The 24,975-nt window shown below is 37.3% G+C and overlaps 1 protein-coding gene and 1 pseudogene across 4 annotated transcripts in view; one reads left to right on the top strand and one right to left on the bottom strand.

Annotated features, from left to right (window-relative positions):
- Positions 1 to 24,975, bottom strand: part of MTMR8 (myotubularin related protein 8) — a 233,709-nt gene that overhangs the window by 99,860 nt on the left and 108,874 nt on the right. For all 4 annotated transcript variants that reach the window (XM_059050986.2, XM_067023271.1, XM_067023270.1 and 1 more), the window contains one exon: positions 23,076 to 23,204. In XM_059050986.2, coding sequence (XP_058906969.1) covers positions 23,076 to 23,204 — 129 coding nt within the window. The remainder of the gene's footprint in view (positions 1 to 23,075; positions 23,205 to 24,975) is intronic.
- LOC131749052 (U6 spliceosomal RNA) lies at positions 21,056 to 21,154 on the top strand (annotated as a pseudogene).

Below are 24,975 nucleotides of genomic sequence, written 5' to 3'. Positions count from 1 at the left end.
AGAACCATACACATACACACTCACAAAAAGAGAAAAAGGGGAAAAAATAATATATCTTGCTCCCAAAGTCCACCTCCTAAATTAGGGATATTCATTGCCTACTCAGGTATTCCACAGATGCAATGTACATCAAGTTGATTGTGGAGCTTTAATTCGCTGCTTTTGAGGCTGCTGGGAGAGATTTCCCTTTCTCTTCATTGTTCGCCCAGCTCCAGGGGTTCAGTTTTGGATTTGGCTCCGCCTCTGCATGTAGGTCAGCTGAGGGCATCTGCTCTTCACTCAGACAGGACTGGGTTAAAGAAGCAGCTGATTCGTGGGCTCTGGCTCACTCAGGCCAGGGGGAGGGAGAGGTACGTATGCGGGGCGAGCCTGCAGCAGCAGAGGCCAGCGTGATGTTGCACCAGTCTGAGGCGCAGTGGGCATTCTCCTGGGGAAGTTGTCTCTGGATCACAGGACCCTGGCAGTGGTGGTCTGCACAGGCTCCAGGGAGGGGTGGTGTGGACAGTGACCTGTTCTCGCACTCAGGCTTCTTGGTGGCTGCAGCAGTGGCCTTAACGTCTCATGCCCGTCTCTGGTGTACCCGCTGATAGCCGTGGCTTGTGCCCATTTCTGGAGCTCCTTTAAGCAGTGCACTTAACCCCCTCTCCTCATGCACCAGGAAATAAAGAGGCAAGAAAAGGTCTGTTGTCTCTTTGGAAACTCCGCTCCCATCTCTGGAGCTCCTTTAAGTGGCGCACTTAACCCCCTCTTCGCACACCAGGAAGAAAAGAGGGAAGAAAAAGTCACTTGCCTCTTCGGCAGCTCGAGACTTCTCCCGGACTCCCTCCGGGCTAGCTATGGTGCACTAACCCCTTCAGGCTGTGTTTGCACAGCCAGACCTCTCCCTGCAATCCATACATTTGACTTTGAAGGCCAGTGGGACTTACTGTCCGAGGGCTGTGAAACAGAGAGTTCACTTTTAAGGGTGCACACAAAAATCTCACCCACTCTGGGACACGGGAAGAAACAGTAGTCTGTCAGGAACCTGGGCCAGACATATTTTCTGATCTTGCAGAGACTGACAGACAGTCATGAGAAAACTGTAGCTCACCCTGGTGAAATAGGCACTGGAAGCAGCCATTATAGGGATATTGTTATACCATGTGGACACTGGTGCTGGGAAGTGCCAATGTCGAGTTCTCCCTGTATCCAATTAGCCCCAGGGTCCAACCCCAACCCAGGCCAATGGACTACAGATGGCAGTATTGGGACACCTCAATCAAGCAACTAACCAGGTAGGGACACCGACCCATCCACCAGCAGACAAGCAACCTTAAGACCCCTTGAGTCCACAACTGCCTCTGGACATGGCCATTCCCACCAGAGGGCCCAGGACACAGGTCCACTCACCAGTTGGCAAGAACTAGCCCCTGAATCCCAAAATCTTCCAGAATTCCATGGAGGGCCTTGTCCTCCTGGGAGCCTACCATAGCATCTGAACCAGCTGCACCCATCAGGGGGCAGATGCTACAAACAAGAAATCCACAGTCCTGCAATTTGTGCACCTGATCTGCTCACCAGAAGGCCAGCCCCATTCTGGGATGAGCTGGGCCCTGGCGATGCAACACTAGTGAGCCTGCTCTAGCCTTGGGTTCAGCCTAACCCACCAGCGGGCAGACAGCAGCTATGAGAAAACAGCAGCAACATATCCAGTGGACCCAGCCTACCCACTAGCAGGCCAGATTCTGCACTGGAACCAGCTGGGATCTGGCCCCAACTACAAGCGGGTCAATAGAAGCTTTAGGAGACACCAGATTGTACAATGAACTGTGCCAGGAACAGGCCCTAAGCACCAGCAATCCAATACCAGCTCTTGGACTCTGGGGCCTTGTAGCCAGATTCTAGGACATGGCACTGCCTGCAAGCAGGCCAGCACTAGACCCAGGACCTGGCTTCACCCACCAGCAAACAGGCAAAAGACCTGAGGATTCCTGTACCTTGACTCTTCCCGCCAGTGACCCAGCACTTGCACCAGAGCCCCCCAGGGTTCCACAAAGACACCCTGTGTCCCAGTCCCACCAACCAGCAGCCATCAGCCTCCATGTAAGGCAAGACATGGCAACCAACCAGACTGGGGGCCAACCAACTTTACCAGACTGCCCACATAATCAGCATAACACAAAAGAAAGACCCACAAAGCCTACATAGAAGGAGCCCCTAGAGCATATATCTTGGGTTATGAGACAGGAATTTGTTGCTGGGATGCATTAGAACGTCTTCTACAAAAGGCCACTTCTCTATGGCTGGGGACATAATCAACCTACAAGATACATAAAAATAAAAACAGCAACATAGGAAAAATGAGGTGACAGAGGAACATGTTCCAAACGAAAGAACAAAATAAAACACCAAAAGAAAAACTAAGTGAAGTGGAAACAGGCAATCTACCAGACAGAGTTCAAGACAGTGATCAAAAAGATGATCAACGTACTCAGGGAAAAAATGGAGGCATAGAGTGAGAAGTTAAAAGTTTTAACAAAGAGAATGAAAATATAAAGAACAACAAGGGATGAAAAATATAACTAAGGGCTTCCCTGGTGGCGCAGTGGTTGAGAATCCGCCTGCCGATGCAGGGGACGCGGGTTCGTGCCCCGGTCCGGGAGGATCCCACATGCCGCGGAGTGGCTGGGCCCGTGAGCCATGGCCGCTGGGCCGGTGCGTCCAGAGCCTGTGCTCCGCAATGGGAGAGGCCACAGCAGTGAGAGGCCCGCATACCACACACACTATATATATATATATATATATATATATATATATATATATATATATATATATATATATATATATATATATATAAAACTGAAAGGAAAATAGGAAACAGGGAATCAATAGTGGACTAAATGATACAGGGGAACAGATCAGCGAGCTGGATGACAGAGTAGTGGAAATTACTGATGCTGAACAGAAAAAAAAGAAAAGAATGAAATGAAATAAGGACAGTTTTAGAGACCTCTGGGACTATATCACAAAAACAATATTCACATTGTAGGGGTCACAGATGGAGAAGAGAGAGAGAAAAAGGGGCTGAGGACATATTTGAAGATATAATAGCTGAAAATTTCCCTAGCCTGGGAAAGGAAAGAGACATCCAAGTCCAGGAAGCACAGAGCCCCATATAAGATTAACCCAAAGATGAACATACCAAGATACATTGTAATTAAAATGGCAAAAATTAAAGATAAAGAGAGAATATTAGAAGGAGCAAGGAAAACATAACAAATAGCATACAAGGGAACACCCAAAAGGCTCTCAGTTGACTTTTCAGCAGAAACTCTGCAGACCTGAAGGGAATAGCACCATATATTTAAAGTCATGAAGGGCAAAAACCTATGACCAAGAATTCTGTACCTGGGAAGGTTCTTATTCAGGTTTGATGGAGAGATCAAAAGCTTTACAGACAAACAAAAGCTAAAGGAGTTCAGCTTTACATTAAATGGTAAATAAACTTCTCTAAGAGAAAAAGAAAAGGTTACAACTAGAAACATGAAAATTATGAAAGAAAAGCTCATTGGAAAGACAAACATACAGTAAAGGTAGGAAATCATCCACACACAAAACTGGTAGGAAGGTTAAAAGATAAAAGTAGTAAAATCATCTACATCCACAATAAGCAGTTAAGGAATATATGAAAAAATTAGATTATGTAACATATGATATCAAAAACAGTAATCATGAGGAGAGGAGAATACAAATGCAGGGATGTAAAAATTCATTTTAAATGAAGATATCAGCAACTTAAAACAATCACGTATATAGATCAATTGCTATATGTTAACCACAAACTCTATAAAAAATACACACACAAAAGAAAAAGGAATCCAAACATAACACTGAAAACAGCTATCAATTCACAAGAGAGGAGAATAAAAGAAGAAAGGAAGACAAAAAATCCTACAAAGACAATGCCAAAACAATTAACAGACTGGCAATAGAAACATGCATATCAATAATTACTTTAAATGTAAATAGATTTAAAGCTCAAATTAAAAGACATAGACTGGCTGAATGGATACAAAAACAAGACCTGTATATACAGGAGACTTCAGATCTAAATACAAAACAGACTGAAAGTAATGGGATGGAAAAGGTATTCCGTGCAAATGGAAATCAAAAGAGTGCTGGGGTAGTAATACATATATCAGACAAACAGACTTAAAAATAGACTGTTATAAGATACAAAGAAGTACATTACATAATGACCAAGAGATTGATCAAAGAAGATATAATAGTTGTAAATATATACGTACCCAACACAGGAGCACCTAGATACATAAAGCAAATATTAAGAGACATACAGAGAGAAATTAATAGTAACACAATATTAGTAGGGGACTTTAATACCCCACTAATATCAGTAGACAGATCATTCAGACAGAAAATCAATTAGGAAACATTGGCCTTAAATGACATATTAGACCAAATGGACTTGAGATATATATATATATATATATATATATATATATATATATATAGATATGTATATATATAGATATATATATATATAAAACAATCCACGCAAAAGCAGTTTATGTGAATTGTTTTATATAATAAATATCACAGTTATATATATATATATAATATATATAATATATATATATATATATATACACAGTTTTTCAAGGTCACATGGAACATTCTCAGGGGTAGATCACATACTAGGCTGTAAAACAAGCATCAGTAAATTGACGAAATTTAAAATTTATCAAGCATCTTTTCCAACCACAAAGCTGTGAGACTAGAAATCAACTACCAAAAAAACCTGCAAAACAACAAACACGTGAGGCTAAACATATGGTACTAAACAACCAACGGATCACTGAAGAAATCAAAAAATACCAGGAAACAAATAAAAACAAAACACAATGATGCATAATCAATGAGACACAGCAAAAGCAGTTCTAAGAGGGACGTTTGTAGCAAGACAAGCTTACCTCAGGAAACAAGAAAAACCTCAAATAAATAATCTAACCTCACTCCTATAGGAGCTACAGAAAGAAGAACAAACAAAACCCAAAGTTGATAGAAGGAAAAAAAAATCATAAATACCAGGGCACAAATAAGAGAAATAGAGACTAAAAAATAAAGATCAATTAAAATAAGAGCTGGTCCTTGGAAAAGGTAAACAAAACTCATAAACCATTAGCCAGACTCATCAAGAAAAAAAGAGGGCCCAAATAAGTAAAATCAGAAATGAGAAAGAACAATTTACAACTGACACCAGAGAAATACAAAGGATCATAAGAGATGAACAATTACATGCTAATAAAATCGACAACTTAGAAGAAAAGGACAAATTCCTAGAAATGTACAATCTCCTAAGACTGAACCTGAAAGAAATAGAAAATATGAATGGACCAATTACCAATAATGAAATTTAATCAGTAATACAAATACTCTCAACAAAAAAACCTCAAGAACCATACTGCTTAAGAGGTGAATTCTACCAAACATTTAGAGAAGAGTTAACATAGCTCCATAAATTATTCCAAAAAATTGCAGAGGAAGGAACACTTCTGACCTCAATCTATAAGGCCAGCATCACCCTGATACAAAATCCAGACAAAGACAACACAAAAAAGAAAATTACAGGCCAGTACCACTGATGAACACACATGCAAGAATCCTCAAAAAGATATTAGCAAACCACATCCACAACATATTAAAAGGATCATGCACCATTATCAAGTGGAATTCATCTCAAGGATGTACAACATCTGCAAATCGATCAATGTGTGTTTCAATATCTTCAAATCAATCAATGTGATATATCACATTAACAAATTGAAGAATAAAAACAATATGATTAGTTCAATAAATGCAGAAAAAGCTTTTGACAAGATTCAACTTCCATTCATGATAAAAACTCTCCTCAAAGTTGATATAGAGGGAACATAACACAACATATGGATTGGAAGAATTAATTTATTGAAATGAGCATACAACCCAAAGCAATATACAGAATCAATGCAATTCTTATCAAAAAAAGGAATGCTTAAGAGAACTAGAACAAGTAATTTTAAAATATCTATGGAAAAAATGAAAGACCTCAAATAGACAAAACATCTTTGAGAAAGACAAACAGAGCTGGAGGAATCATGTTCCCTGACTCCAGATTATACTACAATGCAAATCAAAACAGTATGGTACTGGCACAAAGACAGAAACGTAGATCAATAGAACAGAGAGTCCAGGAATAAACCCACACAACTATGGTCAATTAATCTATGACAAAGGAGGCAGGAAATTACAATGCAGAAAAGACAGTCTCTTCAATAAGTGGTGCTGGGAAAACTGGACAGCTACAAGTAAAAGAATGAAATTAGAACACTCTCTAACATGATATACAAAAATAAACTCTAAATGGATTAAGACCTAAATGTAAATCTACAAACCATAAAACTCCTAGAAGAAAACATAGGCAGAACACTCTTTGAAATAAAGCATAGCAGTATTTTTTTGGAACTGTCTCCTGAAACAAAGGAAATAAAAGCAAAATAAACAAATGGGACCTAATAAAACTTAAAAGTTTTTGCACAGCAAAGGAATTCATTGACAAAACAAAAAGACAACCTACTGAATGGGAGAAAATATTTTCAAATTATATAACTGATAATGAATTAATATCCAAAATACATAAACAGTTCACACAACTCAACATTAAAAAACAAACAACCCGACTGAAAAATGGGCAGAAGAACTGAATAGACATTATTCCAAAGAGGAAATGCAGGTGGCCAACAGGGACATGAAAAGATGCTAACCTTCATTAATCATCAGAGAAATGCAAACCAAAACCCCAATGAGATATCACCTCACACTTGTCAGAATGGTCAAAAGATGTCAGAATCCAAAAAGAACACAAATAAGGATGTGGAGAAAAAGGAACTCTTGTACACTGTTGGTGAGAATGTAAATTGTTATAGCCACTGTGTAAAACAGTATGGAGGTTTCTTAAAAATTAAAAAAATACAACTATTATAGCATATAACCCAGCAATTCCACTGCTGGGTGTGTATCTGAAGAAAATGAAAACACTAATTTGAAAAGTTACATGTACTCCAATGTTAATGGCAGCATTGCTTAAAATTGCAAAGATATGGAAGCAACCTAAGTGTCCACCAACAGACTAATGAATAAAAATGTGGCATATACATATACAATGGAAAAGTACTCAGCCATAAAAAAGAATGAAATGTTGAACTAGCGGCTGGACAATCATCGACAGGAAGACACTGGAACTCACCAAAAACGATACCCCACATCCAAAGACAAAGAAGAAGCCACAATGAGACGGTAGGAGGGGCGTAATCACAGTAAAATCAAATCCCGTAACTGCTGGGTGGGTGACTAACAGACTTGAGAACACTTATACCACAGAAATCCACCCACAGCAGTGAAGGTTCTGAGCCCCACGTCAGGCTTCCCAACCTGGGGGTCCGGCAATGGGAGGAGGAATGCCTAGAGAATAAGACTTTGAAGCCTAGTGGGAATTGATTGCAGGACTTTCACAGGACAGGGGGAAACAGAGACTCCACTCTTGGAGGGCACATACAAAGTAGTGGGCACATTGGGAGCCAGGGGTAGAAGTGACCCTATGGTAGACTGAACCAGACCTACCTGCTAGTGTTGGAGGGTCTCCTGCAGAGGTGGAGGGTGGAGGGCTGTGGTTCACCATGGAGACAAGGACACTGGCAGCAGAAGTCCTGGGAAGAACTCATTGGTGAGAGCCCTCCCAGAGTCTGTCATTGGCCCCACCAAAGAGCCCAGGTAGGCTCCAGTGTTGGGTTGCCTCAGGCCAAACAACCAACAGGGAGGGAACCCATTCCCACACATCAACGGTCAAGTGGATTAAAGTTTTACTGAGCTCTGCCCACCAGAGCAACAGTCAGCTCTACCCAACACCAGGCCCTCCCATCAGGAAACATACACAAGCCTCTAAGATAGCCTCATCCCCCAGAGGGCAGACAGCAGAAGCAAGAAGAACTACACTCCTGCAGCCTGTGGAACAAAAACCACATTCACAGAAAGATAGACAAGATAAAAAGGCAGAGGGCTATGTACCAGATGAAGGAACGAGATAAAACCCCAGAAAAACAACTAAATGAATTGAAGATAGGCAACCTTCCAGAAAAAGAATTCAGAATAATGATAGTGAAGATGATCCTGGACCTCGGAAAAGAATCAAGGCAAAGACCGAGAAGATGCAAGAAATGTTTAACAAAGACCTAGAAGTATTAAAGAACAAACAGAGATGAACAATACAATAACTGAAATGAAAACTACACTAGAAAGAATCAATAGCAAAAAAACTGAGGCAGAAGAATGGGTAAGTGACCTGGAAGACAGAATGGTGGAATTCAATGCTGCAGAACAGAATAAAGAAAGAAGAATGAAAAGAAATGAAGACAGCCTAAGAGACCTCTGGGACAACATTAAACACAACAACATTCACATAATAGGGGTCCCAGAAGGAGAAGAGGGAGAGAAAGGAACCACAAAAATATTTGAAGAGATTATAGTCGAAAATTTCCCTAACATGGGAAAGGGAATAGCCACCCAAGTCCAGGAAGCGCAGCGAGTCTCACATAGGAGAAACACAAGGAGAAATATGCTGAGACACATAGTAATCAAATTGGCAAAAATTAAAGACAAAGAAAAATTATTGAAAGCAGCAAGGGAAAACGAAAAATAACATACAAGGGAACTCTCATTAGGTTAACAGCTGACTTATCAGCAGAAACTCTACAAGCCAGAAGGGAGTGGTATGATACACTTGAAGTGATGAAAGGGAAGAACCTACAACCAAGATTACTCTACCCAGCAAGGATCTCATTCAGATTCGGCAAGGATCTCATTCAGATTCAATGGGGAAATCAAAAGCTTTATAGACAAGCAAAAGATAAAGAGAATTCAGCACCACCAAACCACTTCTATAACAAATGTTAAAGGAACTTCTCTAAGTGGGAAACACAAGAGAAGTAAAGGATCTACAAAAACAAACACAAAATAATTAAGAAAATGGTCACAGGAACATACATATCAATAATTACTTTAAACATGGCTGGATTAAATGCTCCAACCAAAAGACACAGGCTTGCTAAATGGATACAAAAACAAGACCCCTATATATGCTGTCTATAAGAGACCCACTTCAGACTTACGGAAACAAACAGACAGAAAGTAAGGGGATGGAAAAAGATATTCCATGCAAACGGAAATAAAAAGAAAGCTGGGGTAGTTATACTCATATCAGATAAAATAGACTTTAAAATAAAGAATGTTACAAGAGACAAGGAAGGACTCTACATAACGATCAAGAGATGAATCCAAGAAGATATAACAAATATAAATATATATGCACCCAACATAGTAGCACCACAATACATAAGGCAACTGCTAAGAGCTATAAAAGAGGAAATTGACAGTAACACAATAATAGTGGGGGAGTTTAAGACGTCACGTACACCAATGGACAGATCATCCAAAATGAAAATAAATAAGGAAACAGAGGCTTTAAATGACACGATAGACCAGATAGATTTAATTGATATTTATAGGACATTCCATCCAAAAACAGCAGATTACACTTTCATCTCAAGTGTGCACGGACTATTCTCCAGGATAGAACACATCTTGGGTCAGAAATCAAGCCTCAGTAAATTTAAGAAAATTGAAATCATATCACACATTTTTTCTGACCACAATGCCATGAGATTAGAAATGAATTACAGAGAAAAAAACGTAAAAAACACAAACACATGGAGGCTAAACAATACGTTACTAAATAACCAAGAGATCACTGGAAAAATCAAAGTGGAAATCAAAAAATACCTGGAGACAAATGACAATGAAAACGTGATGATCCAAAACCTATGGGATGCAGCAAAAGCAGTTCTAAGGGGGAAGTTTATAGCTATACAAGCCTACCTCAAGAAACAAGAAAAATCTCAAATAAACAATCTAATCTTACACCTAAAGGAACTAGAGAAAGAAGAACAAAAAAAAAACCCCAAAGTTAGCTGAAGGAAAGAAATCATAAAGATCAGAGCAGAAACAAATGAAATAGAAACAAAGAAAACAATAGCAAAGATCAATAAAACTTAAAGCTGGTTCTTTGAGAAGATAAACAAAATTGATAAACCATTAGCCAGACTTATCAAGAAAGAAAGGAAGGCTCAAATCAATAGAATAAGGAAGGAAAAAGGAGAATAACAACTGACACTGCAGAAATACAAAGGATTATGAGAGCTTACTACAAGCAACCATATGCCAATAAAATAGACAACCTGGAAGAAATGGACAAATTCTTAGAAATAAACAACCTTCTGAGATTGAACCAGGAAGAAACAGAAAATATGAACAGACCAATCACAAGCACTGAAATGAAAACTGTGATTAAAAATCTTGCAACAAACAAAAGCCCAGGACCACATGGCTTCACAGGCGAATTCCATCAAACATTTAGAGAAGAGCTAACACCCATCCTTCTCACAGTCTTCCAAAAAACTGCAGAGGAAGGAACACTCCCAGACTCATTCTATGAGGCCATCATCCCCCTGATACAAAAACCAAAGATACTAGGAAAAAAGAAAATTACAGATCAATATTTTTGATGAATATAGATGCAAAAATCCTCAACAAAATACTACCAAACAGAATCCAACAACACATTAAAAGGATCATACACCATGATCAAGTGGGATTTATCCCAGGGATGCAAGGATTCCTCAATATATGCAAATCAATCAATGTGATATACCATATTAATAACTTGAAGAATAAAAACTATATGATCATCTCAATAGATGCAGAAAAAGATTTTGACAAAATTCAACACCGATTTATGATAAAAACTCTCCAAAATGTGGGCATAGAGGGAACCTATCTCAACATAAGAAAGGCCATATATGACAAACCCACAGCAAACATCATTCTCAGTGGTGAAAAACAAAGCATTTCTTCTACAATCAGGAATGAGACAAGGATGTCCACACTCACCACTATTATTCAACATAGTTTTGGAAGTCCTAGCCACAGCAATCAGAAAAGAAAAAGAAATAAAAGGAGTACAAATTGGAAAAGAGGAAGTAAAACTGTCACTATTTGCAGATGACATGATACTATACAAAGAGAATACTAAAGATGCCACCAGAAAACTACTAGAGCTAATCAATGAATTTGGTAAAGTTGCAGGATACAAAATTAATGCACAGAAATCTCTTGCATTCCTATACACTAATGATGAGAAATCTGAAAGGGAAATTATGGAAACACTCTCATTTACCATTGCAACAAAATGAATAAAATACCTAGGAATAAACCTACCTAGGGAGACAAAAGACCTGTATGCAGAAAACTATAAGACACTGAGGAAAGAAATTAAAGGTGATACCAACAGATGGAGAGATATACCATGTTCTTGGATTGGAAGTATCAATATTGTGAAAATGACTCTACTACCCAAAGCAATCTACGGATTCAATGCAATCCCTATCCAATTACAAATGGCATTTTTTACAGAACTAGAACAAAAAATCTTAAAATTTGTATGGAGACACCAAAGACCCCGAATATCCAAAGCAGTCTTGAGGGAAAAAAAAAACGGAGCTGGAGGAATCAGACTCCCTGACTTCAGACTAAACTATAAAACTACAGTAATCAAGACAATATGGTACTGGCACAAAAACAGAAACATAGATCAATGGAACAAGATAGAAAGCCCAAAGATAAACCCACGCACCTACGGTCAACTAATCTATGACAAAGGAGGCAAAGATATACAATGGAGAAAATACACTCTCTTCAATAAGTGGTGCTGGGAAAACTGGAAAGCTACATGTAAAAGAATGAAATTAGAACACTCCCTAACACCATACACAAAAATAAACTCAAAATGGATTCGAGATCTAAATGTAAGACCGGATACTATAAAACTCTTAGAGGAAAACATAGGAAGAACACTCTTTGACATAAATGACAGCAAGATCTTTTTTGATCCACCTGCTAGAGTAATGGAAATAAAAAAATAAACAAATGGGACCTAATGAAACTTCAAAGCTTTTGCACAGCAAAGGAAACCATGAACAAGACAAAAAGACAACCCTCAGAATGGGAGAAAATATTTGCAAATGAAGCACCGGACAAAGGATTAATCTCTAAAATATATAAACAGCTCATGCAGCTCAGTATTAAAGAAACAAACAACCCAAACCAAAAATGGGCAGAAGACCTAAATAAACATTTCTCTAAAGAAGACATATAGATGATCAAGAAGCACATGAAAAGCTGCTCAACATCACTAATTATTAGAGAAATGCAAATCAAAACAACATTGAGATATCACCTCACACCAGTTAGAATGGGCATCATCAGAAAATCTACAAAGAAGAAATGCTGGAGAGGGTGTGGAGAAAAGGAACCCTCTTGCACTGTTTGTGGGAATGTAAATTGATACAGCCACTATGGAGAACAGTATGGAGGTTCCTTAAAAAACTAAAAATAGAATTACCGTATGATCCAACAATCCCACTACTAGGTATATACCCAGAGAAATCCATAATTCAAAAAGACACATGCACCCCAATGTTCCTTGCAGCACTATTTAAAATAGCCAGGTTATGGAAACAACCTAAATGCCCATCGACAAACAAATGGATAAAGAAGTTGTGGTACATATATACAATGAAATATTACTCAGCCATAAAAAGGAATGAAATTGAGTCATTTGTTGTGATGTGGCTGGACACAGAGACTGTCATACAGAGTGAAGTATGTCAGAAAGAGAAAAACAAATATCGTATGTTAATGCATGTATGTGGAACCTAGAAAAATGGTAGAGATGAACCAGTTTGCAGGGCAGAAGTTGAGACACAGATGTAGAGAACAAAAGTATGGACATCAAGGGGGGAAAACCACGATGGGGTGGGGATGGTGGGCGATTGGGCGATTGGGATTGACATATATACACTGATGTGTATAAAATTGATGACTAATAAGAACCTGCAATATAAAAGAACAAACAAAGAAACAAAAAAGACAACTAATACTATACTTTCTTTGGCTTATTTGTATGGAAATATGTTAATATAAGTGTTTCAGACATTACATGAAATTTCTAAAAATCTTATATGTTCTGGTATAATGTGATAAGTCATAATTCGAGTTATTACTTTAAAATGTATATGTCAGAAATAACTAAATTTCCTTGTCAATTGCATTATTATGAACTTTCATCAAATCTTTAACCATGGTCTTTTGTCATTTATAGACAGTTCTGAGTGTATTCTTATGCTTTTGCCTTTTATAGGAAAAGGGTTTAATCTTCAAGGAATTCATGGAAAAGACTCTGACAAGTACAGGTTTCTGGTAACTGACTGTACTGCTGAACTGAATGAATAAGCATTTTCAGAACTCTAATGGAAAATGGATAAATTAATAAAAGTGCTAACAAAAGATCAAGATGAAAAGAAAATTAATTACATGGGACTGAGTGAACTGATGAGGATGATTATAATTTTTGTGACTTTCTGTTTGAAAAAAAAAATCCCTTGCGCTTCCCTGGTGGCGCAGTGGTTGAGAGTCCGCCTGAGAATGCAGGGGATGCAGGTTCATGCCCCTGTCCGGGAAGATCCCACATGCCGCGGAGCGGCTGGGCCTGTAAGCCATGGCTGCTGAGCCTGCACGTCCAGAGCCTGTGCTCTGCAATGGGAGAGATCACAACAGTGAGAGGCCCATGTACCGCAAAAAAAAAAAAAAAAAAAAAAAAAAAAAATCCCACAAGGACTCAGAGGCAAAAAATATACAAATCAATTTTCACTGCAAAGTAAAGGAGCTGTTACAGAGGAAGATTACTGGACTGAATGTCAATATTATGACATAGTATGAGTGTGTTACATGTTTGGTAATTGTAATCATTGTTGCTTTTGTTGTGGTCATCCATTTATAATGCTTGGTGTCAGTTTATTTATCTCTTGTAAAAATAAAATACATTGTGTGTGTGTGACAAAAGGAATGAAATGTTGCCATCTGAAATAACATGGATGGACTTGGAGGGTATTAGGCTATGTGAAATAAGTTATACAGAGAAAGACAAATACTGTATGCTATCACTTACATGAGGAATCTAAAAAATAAAACAGACTAGTGAATATAACCAAAAGAAACTGACTCACAGTTATAGAGAATAAACTAGTGGTGGAGAGAGGGAAGATGGGTGTGGCAAATTAGGGTTAGGGAACAAAGAGGTATCAACTACTATGTATAAAATATGTAAGCTACAAGAATATATTATACAGCATATGGCCAGTATTTTATAATAACTATAAATCGAATATAACCTTAAACAATTGTATCACCATGTTGTATACCTGAAACTTATATAATATTGTGCATCAACTATACCTCAGTGGAAAAAAATGTCATGGAATACAGTGATCTGATTGAAAATTCAAAATATCTCTAATGAAGAAACTCAATAAGCTATAAGAAAACTCAGAAAGGCAGTTCAATGAGCTCAGGAATAAAATTAAGTAACAGAAGGAATAATTTACCAAGCAGATTAAAACTCCAGAAAAGAACCAAACAGTAATTCTAGAACTAAAGACCACAATAAACGAGGTGAAGAATGCAATAGAAACCATTGGAAAACAGAGTTGACCATATGGAAGAGAAAATTATTGAGCTTGACGATAGGAATCTAGAAATGACACAAGTAGAAGAGAAAAGACAAATGAGATATTAAACAATGAAGAAATTGCATGAGAGCTATCCACCTCTTTTAGGTAGGTCATCATTAGGTTAATGTGTATCCCAGAAGGATAAGAGAAGGAAAGGGAGTAGAGAGTTCATTTGAAGAAGTAATAGCTGAGAACTTTCCAAACCTGGGTAAGGAACTAGATATATACGTCCATGAAGCCAAGAGAACACCTAATTACCTTGGTGAAAAAAGACCTTCTCCAAGAAATATTATATTAAAACTGTCAAAAGTAAATGACAAAGAAAAAATTTCAAAGGCATCCAAGGAAAAGTAGATGGTAACCTACAAAGGAACCTACATTAGGCTATCAGCAGATTTCTCAGCAGAAACTCTACAGGCCAGGAGGGAATGGGATGCTATTCTAAAAATACTGAAAGATTAAAAACTGTAACCCAATAATACTCTATCCAGTAAAGTTATCATTCACTTATGAAAGAGAACTGAAGGTTTTCCCCAGAGAACAAAAGCTGTGGAAGTTCATCAGCACTAGACTTGACTTACAAGAAATGTTAAAAGGAGCTCTTCTACCAGAAAGAAAAAGGCAAAGGTACGGAAAATGTTGAATAAGGTGGTAAATAGACAGAATCAGAAAATTACAACTGTATATTAGAATAGATTGTTTAAAACTTAATTATAACATAAAAGTTAAATGGAAAAAGAAGCAAAACTGACTATAGCTACTTCAACTTAGTAACAAACTCACAACTTAAAAAGGTATAATTTGAGACAACAGAAATATAAAAAGGGAAGAGGAAAAGGATGGAACCTGTATAGAAAAATGAAGATAAGATGCTATCAGAAGAAAAAAGCTACTTTATTTAAGAGACACTTTGTGTAAACCTTATAGTAACCACAAAACACAAATCTAGAGCAGAGCACGAAACATGAAAGAGGTAACTGAGAAAAACATCATTGAAAACTACAAAACTAAAATAGCAGACAGAAGCACAAAGAAAAAGAAACAATAGAAATATATATCAACCATAAACAAAAGTGTATATGGCATTACTAAGTCCTTGATAGCAATAATCACCCTAAATGAAAATTGGTTGAATTTAGCAATCAAAAGACACAGAGTGGCTGGACAAATTAAAAAACAAGACCCAACTACATGCTGCTTCCAGGAGACTCACCTCAGCTCTAAAGACAAACATAGGCTCAAAATGAAGGAAATGGCAGCCAAAAAAAAAGCAGTGTAGCCATACCATATCAGACAAACACACTATGCCAAAAAAATGTAACAAGAGACAAAGATGAACATTATAAAATGATAAAGGGTACAATTCATCATGAAGATATAAAAATTATTAATGCATATGTACCATATTAAGGAGCACCAAAATATATAAAGGAATTATTAACAGAATTAAAGGGGTACATTGAAAGCAACATAATAATTGTAGCAGATGTTAACACCCCATGTACATCAATGGACAGATCATCCAGTCAGAAAGTCTTCAAGGAAATAGTGGCCTTGAAGGAAACATTAGACCAGGTAGATCTGATAGATTTGTATTGAACATTCCTTAAAAATATAGCACAATACACATTCTTCTCAAGTGCACATGGAACATTCTCAATGATAGATCATATGCTAGGACACAAAAAAGTCTCAATAAATTTCAGAAGCCTGAAATCATATAAAGTCTCTTTTCTGATCACAGAAGAATATATAATTAGAAATCAACTACAAGAAATAAGCTGGAAAAAATCACAAATAGGTGGAGACTGAAAAACATGCTACTAAACAACTCTTGGGTCAATGAAGAAATTAAAGGCAAAATCAAAAAATACCTGAAGACAATGAGAATGAAAATACGACATACCAGTAGAAGGAAGGAAATAATAAAGATCAGAGTGGAAATAAGAGAAATAGAGATTAAACAGACAATAGAAAAGATAAATGAAACTAGGAGCTGGTTCTTTGAAAAGATAAAGAAAATTGATCAACATTTAGCTTAACTCATAAAGAAAAAAAAAGAAAAGGCTCAGCTAACTAAAATCAGAAATAAAAGAAATTACAATGGATACCACAGAAATACAAATGATTATAAGAGAATACTATAAACAGCTATATGGCAATAAATTAGACAACCTAAAAAATGGATCTTCCAAGACTGAATCATGAAGAAATGGAATATCTGAATAGACCGATCACTAGTAAAGAGACTGAAGTAGTAATCAAGAACCTCCCAAGAAAAAAACATCGAGAACAAGATGCCTTCACAGGTAAATTCTACCAAACATTTAAAATCGATTTAATGCCTACCCTTCTCAAACTCTTCCAAAATATTGAAGAGGAGGGAATGCTTGCTAACTCATTTTATGAGCTCAATACTACCTGATACCAAAACCAGACAAGGGCAATGCAAAAAAAGAATTGTATAGGTCAGTACTTCTAATGAATATATATGCAAAAATTGTCAACAAAATATTAACAATGCATATACAGCAATACATTAAAAGGATACAACATGATCAAGTGGGATTTATCCCAGGCATGAAAGGATGGTTCAACATTCACAAATCAGTCAATGTGATATACCACATCAACAAAGTGAAGGGTAAAAATCATATGATCATCTCAATAGATGCAGAAAAAACATTTGACAAGATTCAACACCCACTTATGATAAAAACTCTCAATAAAATGGGTATAAAATAAATCTACCTGAACATAATAAAAGCCATACATAACAAGTCCATAGCTAACAACATACTCAACAATGAAAAACTGAAAGCTATACCTCTAAGATCAGGAAAAAGACAAGGATGCACACTCTTGCCAGTCTTATTCAAAATAAGAAGTCCTAGCTAGAGCAATTACAAAAGAAAAAAAATAAAAGGCATCAAATTTGGAAGAGAAATAAAACTGTAACTATTTGTGGATGACATAATTTTATAGGTAGAAAAACCCTAACAACTCTACCAAAAACTATTAGAAATAGTAAATGAATAAAGTTGCAGGGTACAAAATCCATATGCAAAATCTGTTGATTTTCTACACACTAACAACAAACTAGCAGAAAGAGAAATTAAAAATAAAATAATCCCACTTACAGTCACAACGAAAAGAATACCAGGAATAAATTTAACCAAGGAGGTGAATGACCAGTACACTAAAATCTGTAAGATACTGTTGAAAGAAACTGAACAAGACACAAAGAAATGGAAAGATATTCTGTGGTTGTGGCTTAGAAGAATTAACGTTGTTAAAATGTCCATATTACCTAAAGCAATCTACTGATTCAATGCAATCCCTATCAAAACCCCAATGACATTTTTCACAGAAATAGAACAAAACATCTTAAAATTTATGTGGATCCTTAAAAAACCCTGAGTAGCAAAATAAATCCTGAGGAAAAAGAACAAAGTGGAGGTATCATCCTCCCTGATTTCAAAGTATACCACAAAGCTGCAGTATCAAAACAGCATAGCATTGGCAGTAAAAAGACACACAGACCAATGAAACAGAAATGACAGCAAAGAAATAAACTCATGCATATATGGACAATTAATTTATGATAAAAGAGCAAAGAATGTACAATGGAGAAAGGTAGTCTCTTCAATAAATGGTGTTAGGAAAACTGGACAATCCACATACAAAGAAAAATGAAACTAGACCACTATCTCATGCCAGGAACAAAAATCAAATAAAAATGGATTAAATCCTTGAATATAAGACCTGAAACCATAAAACCCCGAGAAGAAAACATAAGCAGTACACTCTTTTTTTTTTTTTTTGGTACGCGGGCCTCTCACTGTTGTGGCCTTTCCTGTTGCGGAGCACAGGCTCTGGACGCGCAGGCTCAGTGGCCATGGCTCATGGGCCCAGCTGCTCCGTGGCATGTGGGATCTTCCCAGACCGGGGCACGAACCCATGTCACCTGAATCAGCAGGTAGACTCTCAACCACTGCGCCACCAGGGAAGCCCAGCAGTACATTCTTTGATACTGGTCTTAGCAATATCTTTCTGGATATTTTCTTCAGGCAAGAAAGACAAAAGCAAAAAACAAACAAATGGGACTACATCAAACTAAAAAGCTTCTGTACAGTAAAGGAAACTCAGCAAAATGAAAGGACAATGTACCAAATGGGAAAAGTTATTTGCAAATCATATATCTGATATGGGGTTAATATCCAAAATGTATAAAGAACTCATACAACTCAACAACAACAAAATAAACAATATGATTAAAAAATGGGCAGAGGATCTGAAGAGACATTTTTCCAAAGAAGACATACAGATGGCCAACAGGCACATGAAAAGATGTTCAACATCACTAATTATTAGGGAAATGCAAATCAAAACCACAACATATCACCTCATGCCCATCAGAATGGCTAGTATCAAAAAGGCAAGAAACAACAAGTGTTGGAAAGGATGTGGAGAAAAGGGAGTCCTTGTGCACTGCTAATTGGAATGTAACTTGATACAACCACTATGGAAAGAAGTATGGAGATGCCTCAAAAAGTTAAGAACAGAAATATCATACTATCCAGCTATTCCACTTCTGGGTATTCATCTGAAGAATGTGAAAATAATCATTTGAAAAGACACACATGACCCCTATATTTGTTGCAGCTTTATTTACAAGCACACAACCCCTATTTATTTACAATAGCCTAGGTATGGAAACAACCCAAGTGCTCACTGATGGATGAATGGATAAAAATGATGTCATATATGTGTACACACACACAAACAAAATACACAATGGAATACTACTCAGCCATAAAAAGCCAGAATCTTGCCATTAGTGACAACATGGATGGATATTAAGGGTTTTATGTTAAGTGAAATAAGTAAGATGGAGAAAGACAAATACTGTACGGTTTCACTCATATGTGGAATAAAAAGAAAAATGAACAAACAAAACAAGACAAACACATAGATACAGAGAACAGGGTACTGGGAGAGGGGAAGCACGGATACAGGCCCATTGCAATAGGCTCCAATATAGCTCATCACAGCACTGGTCAGAACCCTAAATTGTTGATGAAATGGGTCAGGGGAAAAGGGCAAGGCTGTCTCCTGAAAGAAGTAGGTAGAGGGGTTGGGCTGGGAAGTCAAGCTCTGCCTGCTGAGAGAGAGAGGAGCAGGTGACCCCCAGAAAAGGGTCAGGCTCAAGAAGAAACAACTAAGGCTAATCTGGCATCACCTACTAATGAATTAAACACACACATTCCCTTCAACCTACATATTCCCTTCCTTCTAATCTATTCCATAGACCTTTAAGGAATAAAGTGATTTAACTGACTGCTTCCTGGAACCTGCATGGGAAAAGGGATGTCTGGGGGGTCTCACCTGGGTGACGATGACACCAAGGGAGATGAGAGAAGCTGTGCCTTGAACTCCCCAATTCACCATTTCTTACTTTTAACTTTTAACTGTAACTTTCAAATCCATTTCTGTACACATTTTAGAACTGTCTTTTTTTTTTTTTTAAGTGGTACGCGGGCCTCTCACTGTTGTGGCCTCTCCCGTTGTGGAGCGCAGGCTCAGCAGCCACGGCTCATGGGCCCAGCCGCTCCGCGACATGTGGGATCTTCCCGGACTGGGGCACGAACCCACGTCCCCTGCATTGGCAAGTGGACTCGCAACCACTGCACCACCAGGGAAGCCCTAGAACTGTCTTTAAATGCATTAAAGGGACATATCATCCAAGCTTTTTAAGCAAATTATTTTTTGTTTATCTGAAATTCAAATTTAAAAATACTTTGGGATGGGTATAAACAAAAACACAATATACCAAAACTTATAGGATACAGAGAAAGAACTGCTAAGAAGGAAGTTTATAGCTGTAAATGCATTCATTAATAAAGAAGAAAGATCTCAAGTAAATCACTTTACACCTTATGAAACTAAAAAAGAAGAGCAGGGCTTCCCTGGTGGCGCAGTGGTTGAGAGTCTGCCTGCTGATTCAGGAGACACAGGTTTGTGCCCCGGTCTGGGAAGATCCCACATGCTGCAGAGCGGCTGGACCCGTGAGCCATGGCCGCTGAGCCTGCGAGTCCGGAGCCTGCGCTCCACAACAGGAGAGGTCACAACAGTGAGAGGCCCGCATATCCCCCCCAAAAAAAGGAAGAGCAAATTAAACCCAAAGTCAGCATAAGGAAAGAAATAATAAGGTTTAGAACAGAGATAAAATAAATAAAGATTATAAAAAATAGAGAAAATCAACAAAACTAAAATTGGTTCTTTGAAAAGATCAATAAATTCAACAAAACTTTAAGCTAAACTGATTAAAAACAATGAGAGTGCTCACTTTAGCAGTACATATAATTGGAATGATACAGGGATTAGCATGGCATGTGTGAAAGAATAACATGCAAATTTGTGAATTGTTCCATATTTTTGCTATGAGTGTAGAGCTTTAATGTTCTCACCATAACAATAGCAACAGCAAAATGGTAATTGTATGAGATAGAGGATGTGTTAACTGATCTTATATTGTGATAAGCATTTCACAATATTTACATGTATCAGATCACCACATTGTACACCTTAAACTTACACCATGTTACATGTCAATTATATCTCAATAAAGTGGGAAAAAATGCCCCCAAAACCCCTAAATGTCATATAAATGTATCATTTAATATGTATTATCCAGTTTACGTACAGGATGCCTTGGATATTAAAGGAAAGTATTTTGGCCTCAAAAAATAAAAGAAAAAAGAGAAAAGTCTCAAATTAGTAAAATCATAAATTAAATTAGGGATGTTACTACTGAACTTACAGAAATAAAGAAAAATGAGAGAATATCCTGAACAATTGCATGCCAACAAATTAGACAGATGAAATGGACACATTTCTAGAAATACACAAACTACCAAAAATGACTCAAGGAGGAATAAAACATTTGAATAGGCCTATAACAAGTAAAGACACTGATTCAGTAATCAAAAACTTCCCAACAAAGAAAAATCCAGGACTAGATGGCTTCACTGGTGAATTCTACTAAACATTTAAAGAATTAACAACAATCCTTCTCAAATTATTCCAAATATTGAAGAGAATGGAACACTCCCAGCTCATTCTATGAGGTCATCGTTACCCTGCTACCAAAGCCAGAACAGAACATCACAAAAAAACAAAACTGTAGATTAATATGTTTTATGAATATAGATGTAAAAATCCTCAACAATATAGTAGCCAACTGAATGCAGCAGCATATTAAGAGGATTATACACCATGGCCAAGTGGGATTTACCCTAGGAAAGCATGGGTGGTTCAACATCTGAAAATCAATCAGTGTTATACACCATATTAATAAAATTAAGGACAGGGAGTTCCCTGGCGGCCTAGTGGTTAGGATTCTGGGCTTTCACTACTGTGGCCCAGATTCAACCTCAGGGAACTGAGATCCTGCAAGCTGTGTGGCATGGCCAAACAAAAAGGAAACAAAAAATTAAATAAAAAATAAATAAAATTAAGGAGAAAATAACACACAGTCATCTGCATCTCAACATGATTCAGAAAAAACATTTGATATAATCTAACACCCTTTCATCACAAAAGCACTCAACAAACTAGGAACAGACAGGAATGTCGTAAACGTGATAAAGGTCATTTGTAAAACAAAACAAAACAAAACTATAACATACTCAATGGAGAAACACCAAAAGTTTTCCCCCTAAGATCAAGAACAGTACAAGGATGCCTGCTTTCACTTCTTCTATTCAACACTGTAAGTTCTAAACAGGGCATTAGGCAAGAAAATAAAAGGCATCCAAATTGGAAAAGAATAAGTAAAACAATCTCTATTCAGAAATGACATGATCTTACATATATAAAATCCTAATGAATATACAAAATAAACCATTAGACTTAATAAATGCATTCAGTTCTGTCTTGTACTCATTGAGTTGTGATCAGTGAGCATGGCACCCTATACTTTACACTTTTGGGGGAAAGTAGAGCAAACAATACCAGCACATTCTCTTTCTCTGTTTTTCCTTCTCTTTGTTGGGGAAAAGGATGGGAAATAAGAGGAATATACAAGGAAAGACTCAAAGGAATGAAACAACCTACATCTTGACTGGTTGTATTACTACAAATCAACTATTGTATCTTGTTTATTTCCCTCAGCAAGTAACAACAACCAAAGGCAGTGTGGTCTTGTTTTCAGAGGCAGCAAGGAATGGGTGATCTGGGGAGAGAGTATCCTACTCCATAGCCAGGCTTATGGAGATGATGTCAGCTATAAAAGGAGAGGCAAAGCAGCTGAGGCTCTGGGCTTGCTGTAAGAAAGGATGGGACAGCTTAGGAACTTACTGAATGTTGTAGGGCACAGTACTAGGATTGAGTACCCCATACACAGTGAAGCCTTTATAGAGAGGGTTCCTGAAGTCGGGTTTCCTCTGAACCAAGAAAGGCCACACGGAATGGGTTTTCTCATAGATTCTGTCAGGAAAAAAAAAAGCCAAAAAATTAAAAGCAGCAAGCAAGTGAAATCAACAGTCCTGTTGAACTTGATAATCATCCAAATTTTATTAACAATTAACCTAATTCAAGACAGAGGGATAGGATACGATAGAAGGAAAGTGAAAATAAGTGGTAATAAACACTGATGGAGTAACAAATAATCTGGGCTTCAACTTACCCTTTTTTTAATGAATTAGAGGTTAGAAAGAGTTCCACATTGAAGAGCAACAGATGCTGAGTATAGTCTCCACCATGGAGTAGCTATGTAATCTGAGGAATGTCCCTAGCTCTTTCTGGGCCTATTTCCTCATTTGTAAAATATGACCTTTAAGATCTCTTCCAAATCTCAGATTCTATGAACTAATGACCTTTCCAGTTTTAAAAAATCTAGAATTGCTTTTAAAAATCTGGTAAGTTAACAGAAAGACTAGAGGGTGAATTTCTGGCTTTGCTATATTTTATTTCAAGCCAGCTTCTCCTCCTCTCTGAAGGTATAAGACAGTGAAAGAGAATTAGTAATTTATATTAGCAAATATTTGTGAGTTATCTAGGTGAGCAGCACAGACTGTGATATTTATATTGCAAGATTGACTCTTCTTATACCTTAGTTGAGTCCTTGGGGAGCCACTTAGTTAACATTGCAAAAAACATGGAATCCATTGTCCCAATGAGAACTGCTGCATAACCATGCATGGGAAGTTCATTTACTCACACAGTGTCAAAGAAAGCTCAAGGAGGACAACAAAGAGAAGCAGTATGGGTTGTAGGACCTAAACATTGTAGTCTTGTAACTTTTAGAATCCTCAGACCATTTCAATAAGGTCAAAGGATTTGTATATCCATCTTTCTCATTAGTTTTTGGTTGAAAAAAGAAAAAAAAATCTTGCAGAGGTAAGGTAACTAGCATTTGTTGAGTATGTACTATGTGTGAAACACTGTTCCAGACTCTACCTAAAATACCTCATTAAATTTTCATAATAAAACCCTGTGAGATATTTTATCCCCAAAATAATAATGAGAAAATGAGACAGAAAATAATTTGAAAAAAGTCACATAGCTAGTAGGTGACAGAGCCAAAATTTGAACCCAAGTCTCTCTGATTCTAGAGTCCATGCCTTTTCTTTTATGGATGAGTGATATTTCTTTTTATTTTATGCAATCACTATTTTAACATGTTAAAATTTTCAACTTTTGTACTTTTACATGGAGATTCAGATTTGTGTGGGGAATGGGTCTAGGATATATTAGCCTCATTTTAAGAGGGCGGAAAAAAGAATATGGAAAAGATCTTAGATTTTAATGCTAGAAAAGCAGGTCAGAGACAGAATGAATGTGTCTGAAAGCATCTGCGAAGAGGGTAAGAAAGGTCTAGTTGCAAAATGAAATAGAAATGTGCGTAGAAGCTACCAAGTAAGCACAAATGTTAAAGCAGCAAGATCCATCTCTGTGTTGACAAGAAAACAGAACTAGAGATGTCATCCGATTCATCCAGGATACATCATAGAGGGGCCTGAGAACTTGAGCTAACTGCCACTCAGCCAACAGCTATGAAACAAGAGTGGGTTGTGTGACAGCTACTTCCCTCTCTATTTCTTTTTCCCTGACTCTAAAACAAGGAGAATACTATTCACAGAAACTCTATCTTGTCAACTTCAAAAACTATTTACGTTTTATATATTGTGAGGATGTTAGAGTTTTAAATCTGGTGCAAATTCAACTGCCTATAGGAGCTGGGAAGATAACATTAGAA

This window comes from Kogia breviceps, chromosome X (assembly GCF_026419965.1).
Source record: "Kogia breviceps isolate mKogBre1 chromosome X, mKogBre1 haplotype 1, whole genome shotgun sequence".
Lineage (NCBI taxonomy): Eukaryota > Metazoa > Chordata > Mammalia > Artiodactyla > Physeteridae > Kogia > Kogia breviceps.
The sequence above is the reverse complement of the archived record's forward strand: the minus strand, read 5'-3'. Positions and strand labels throughout refer to the sequence as shown.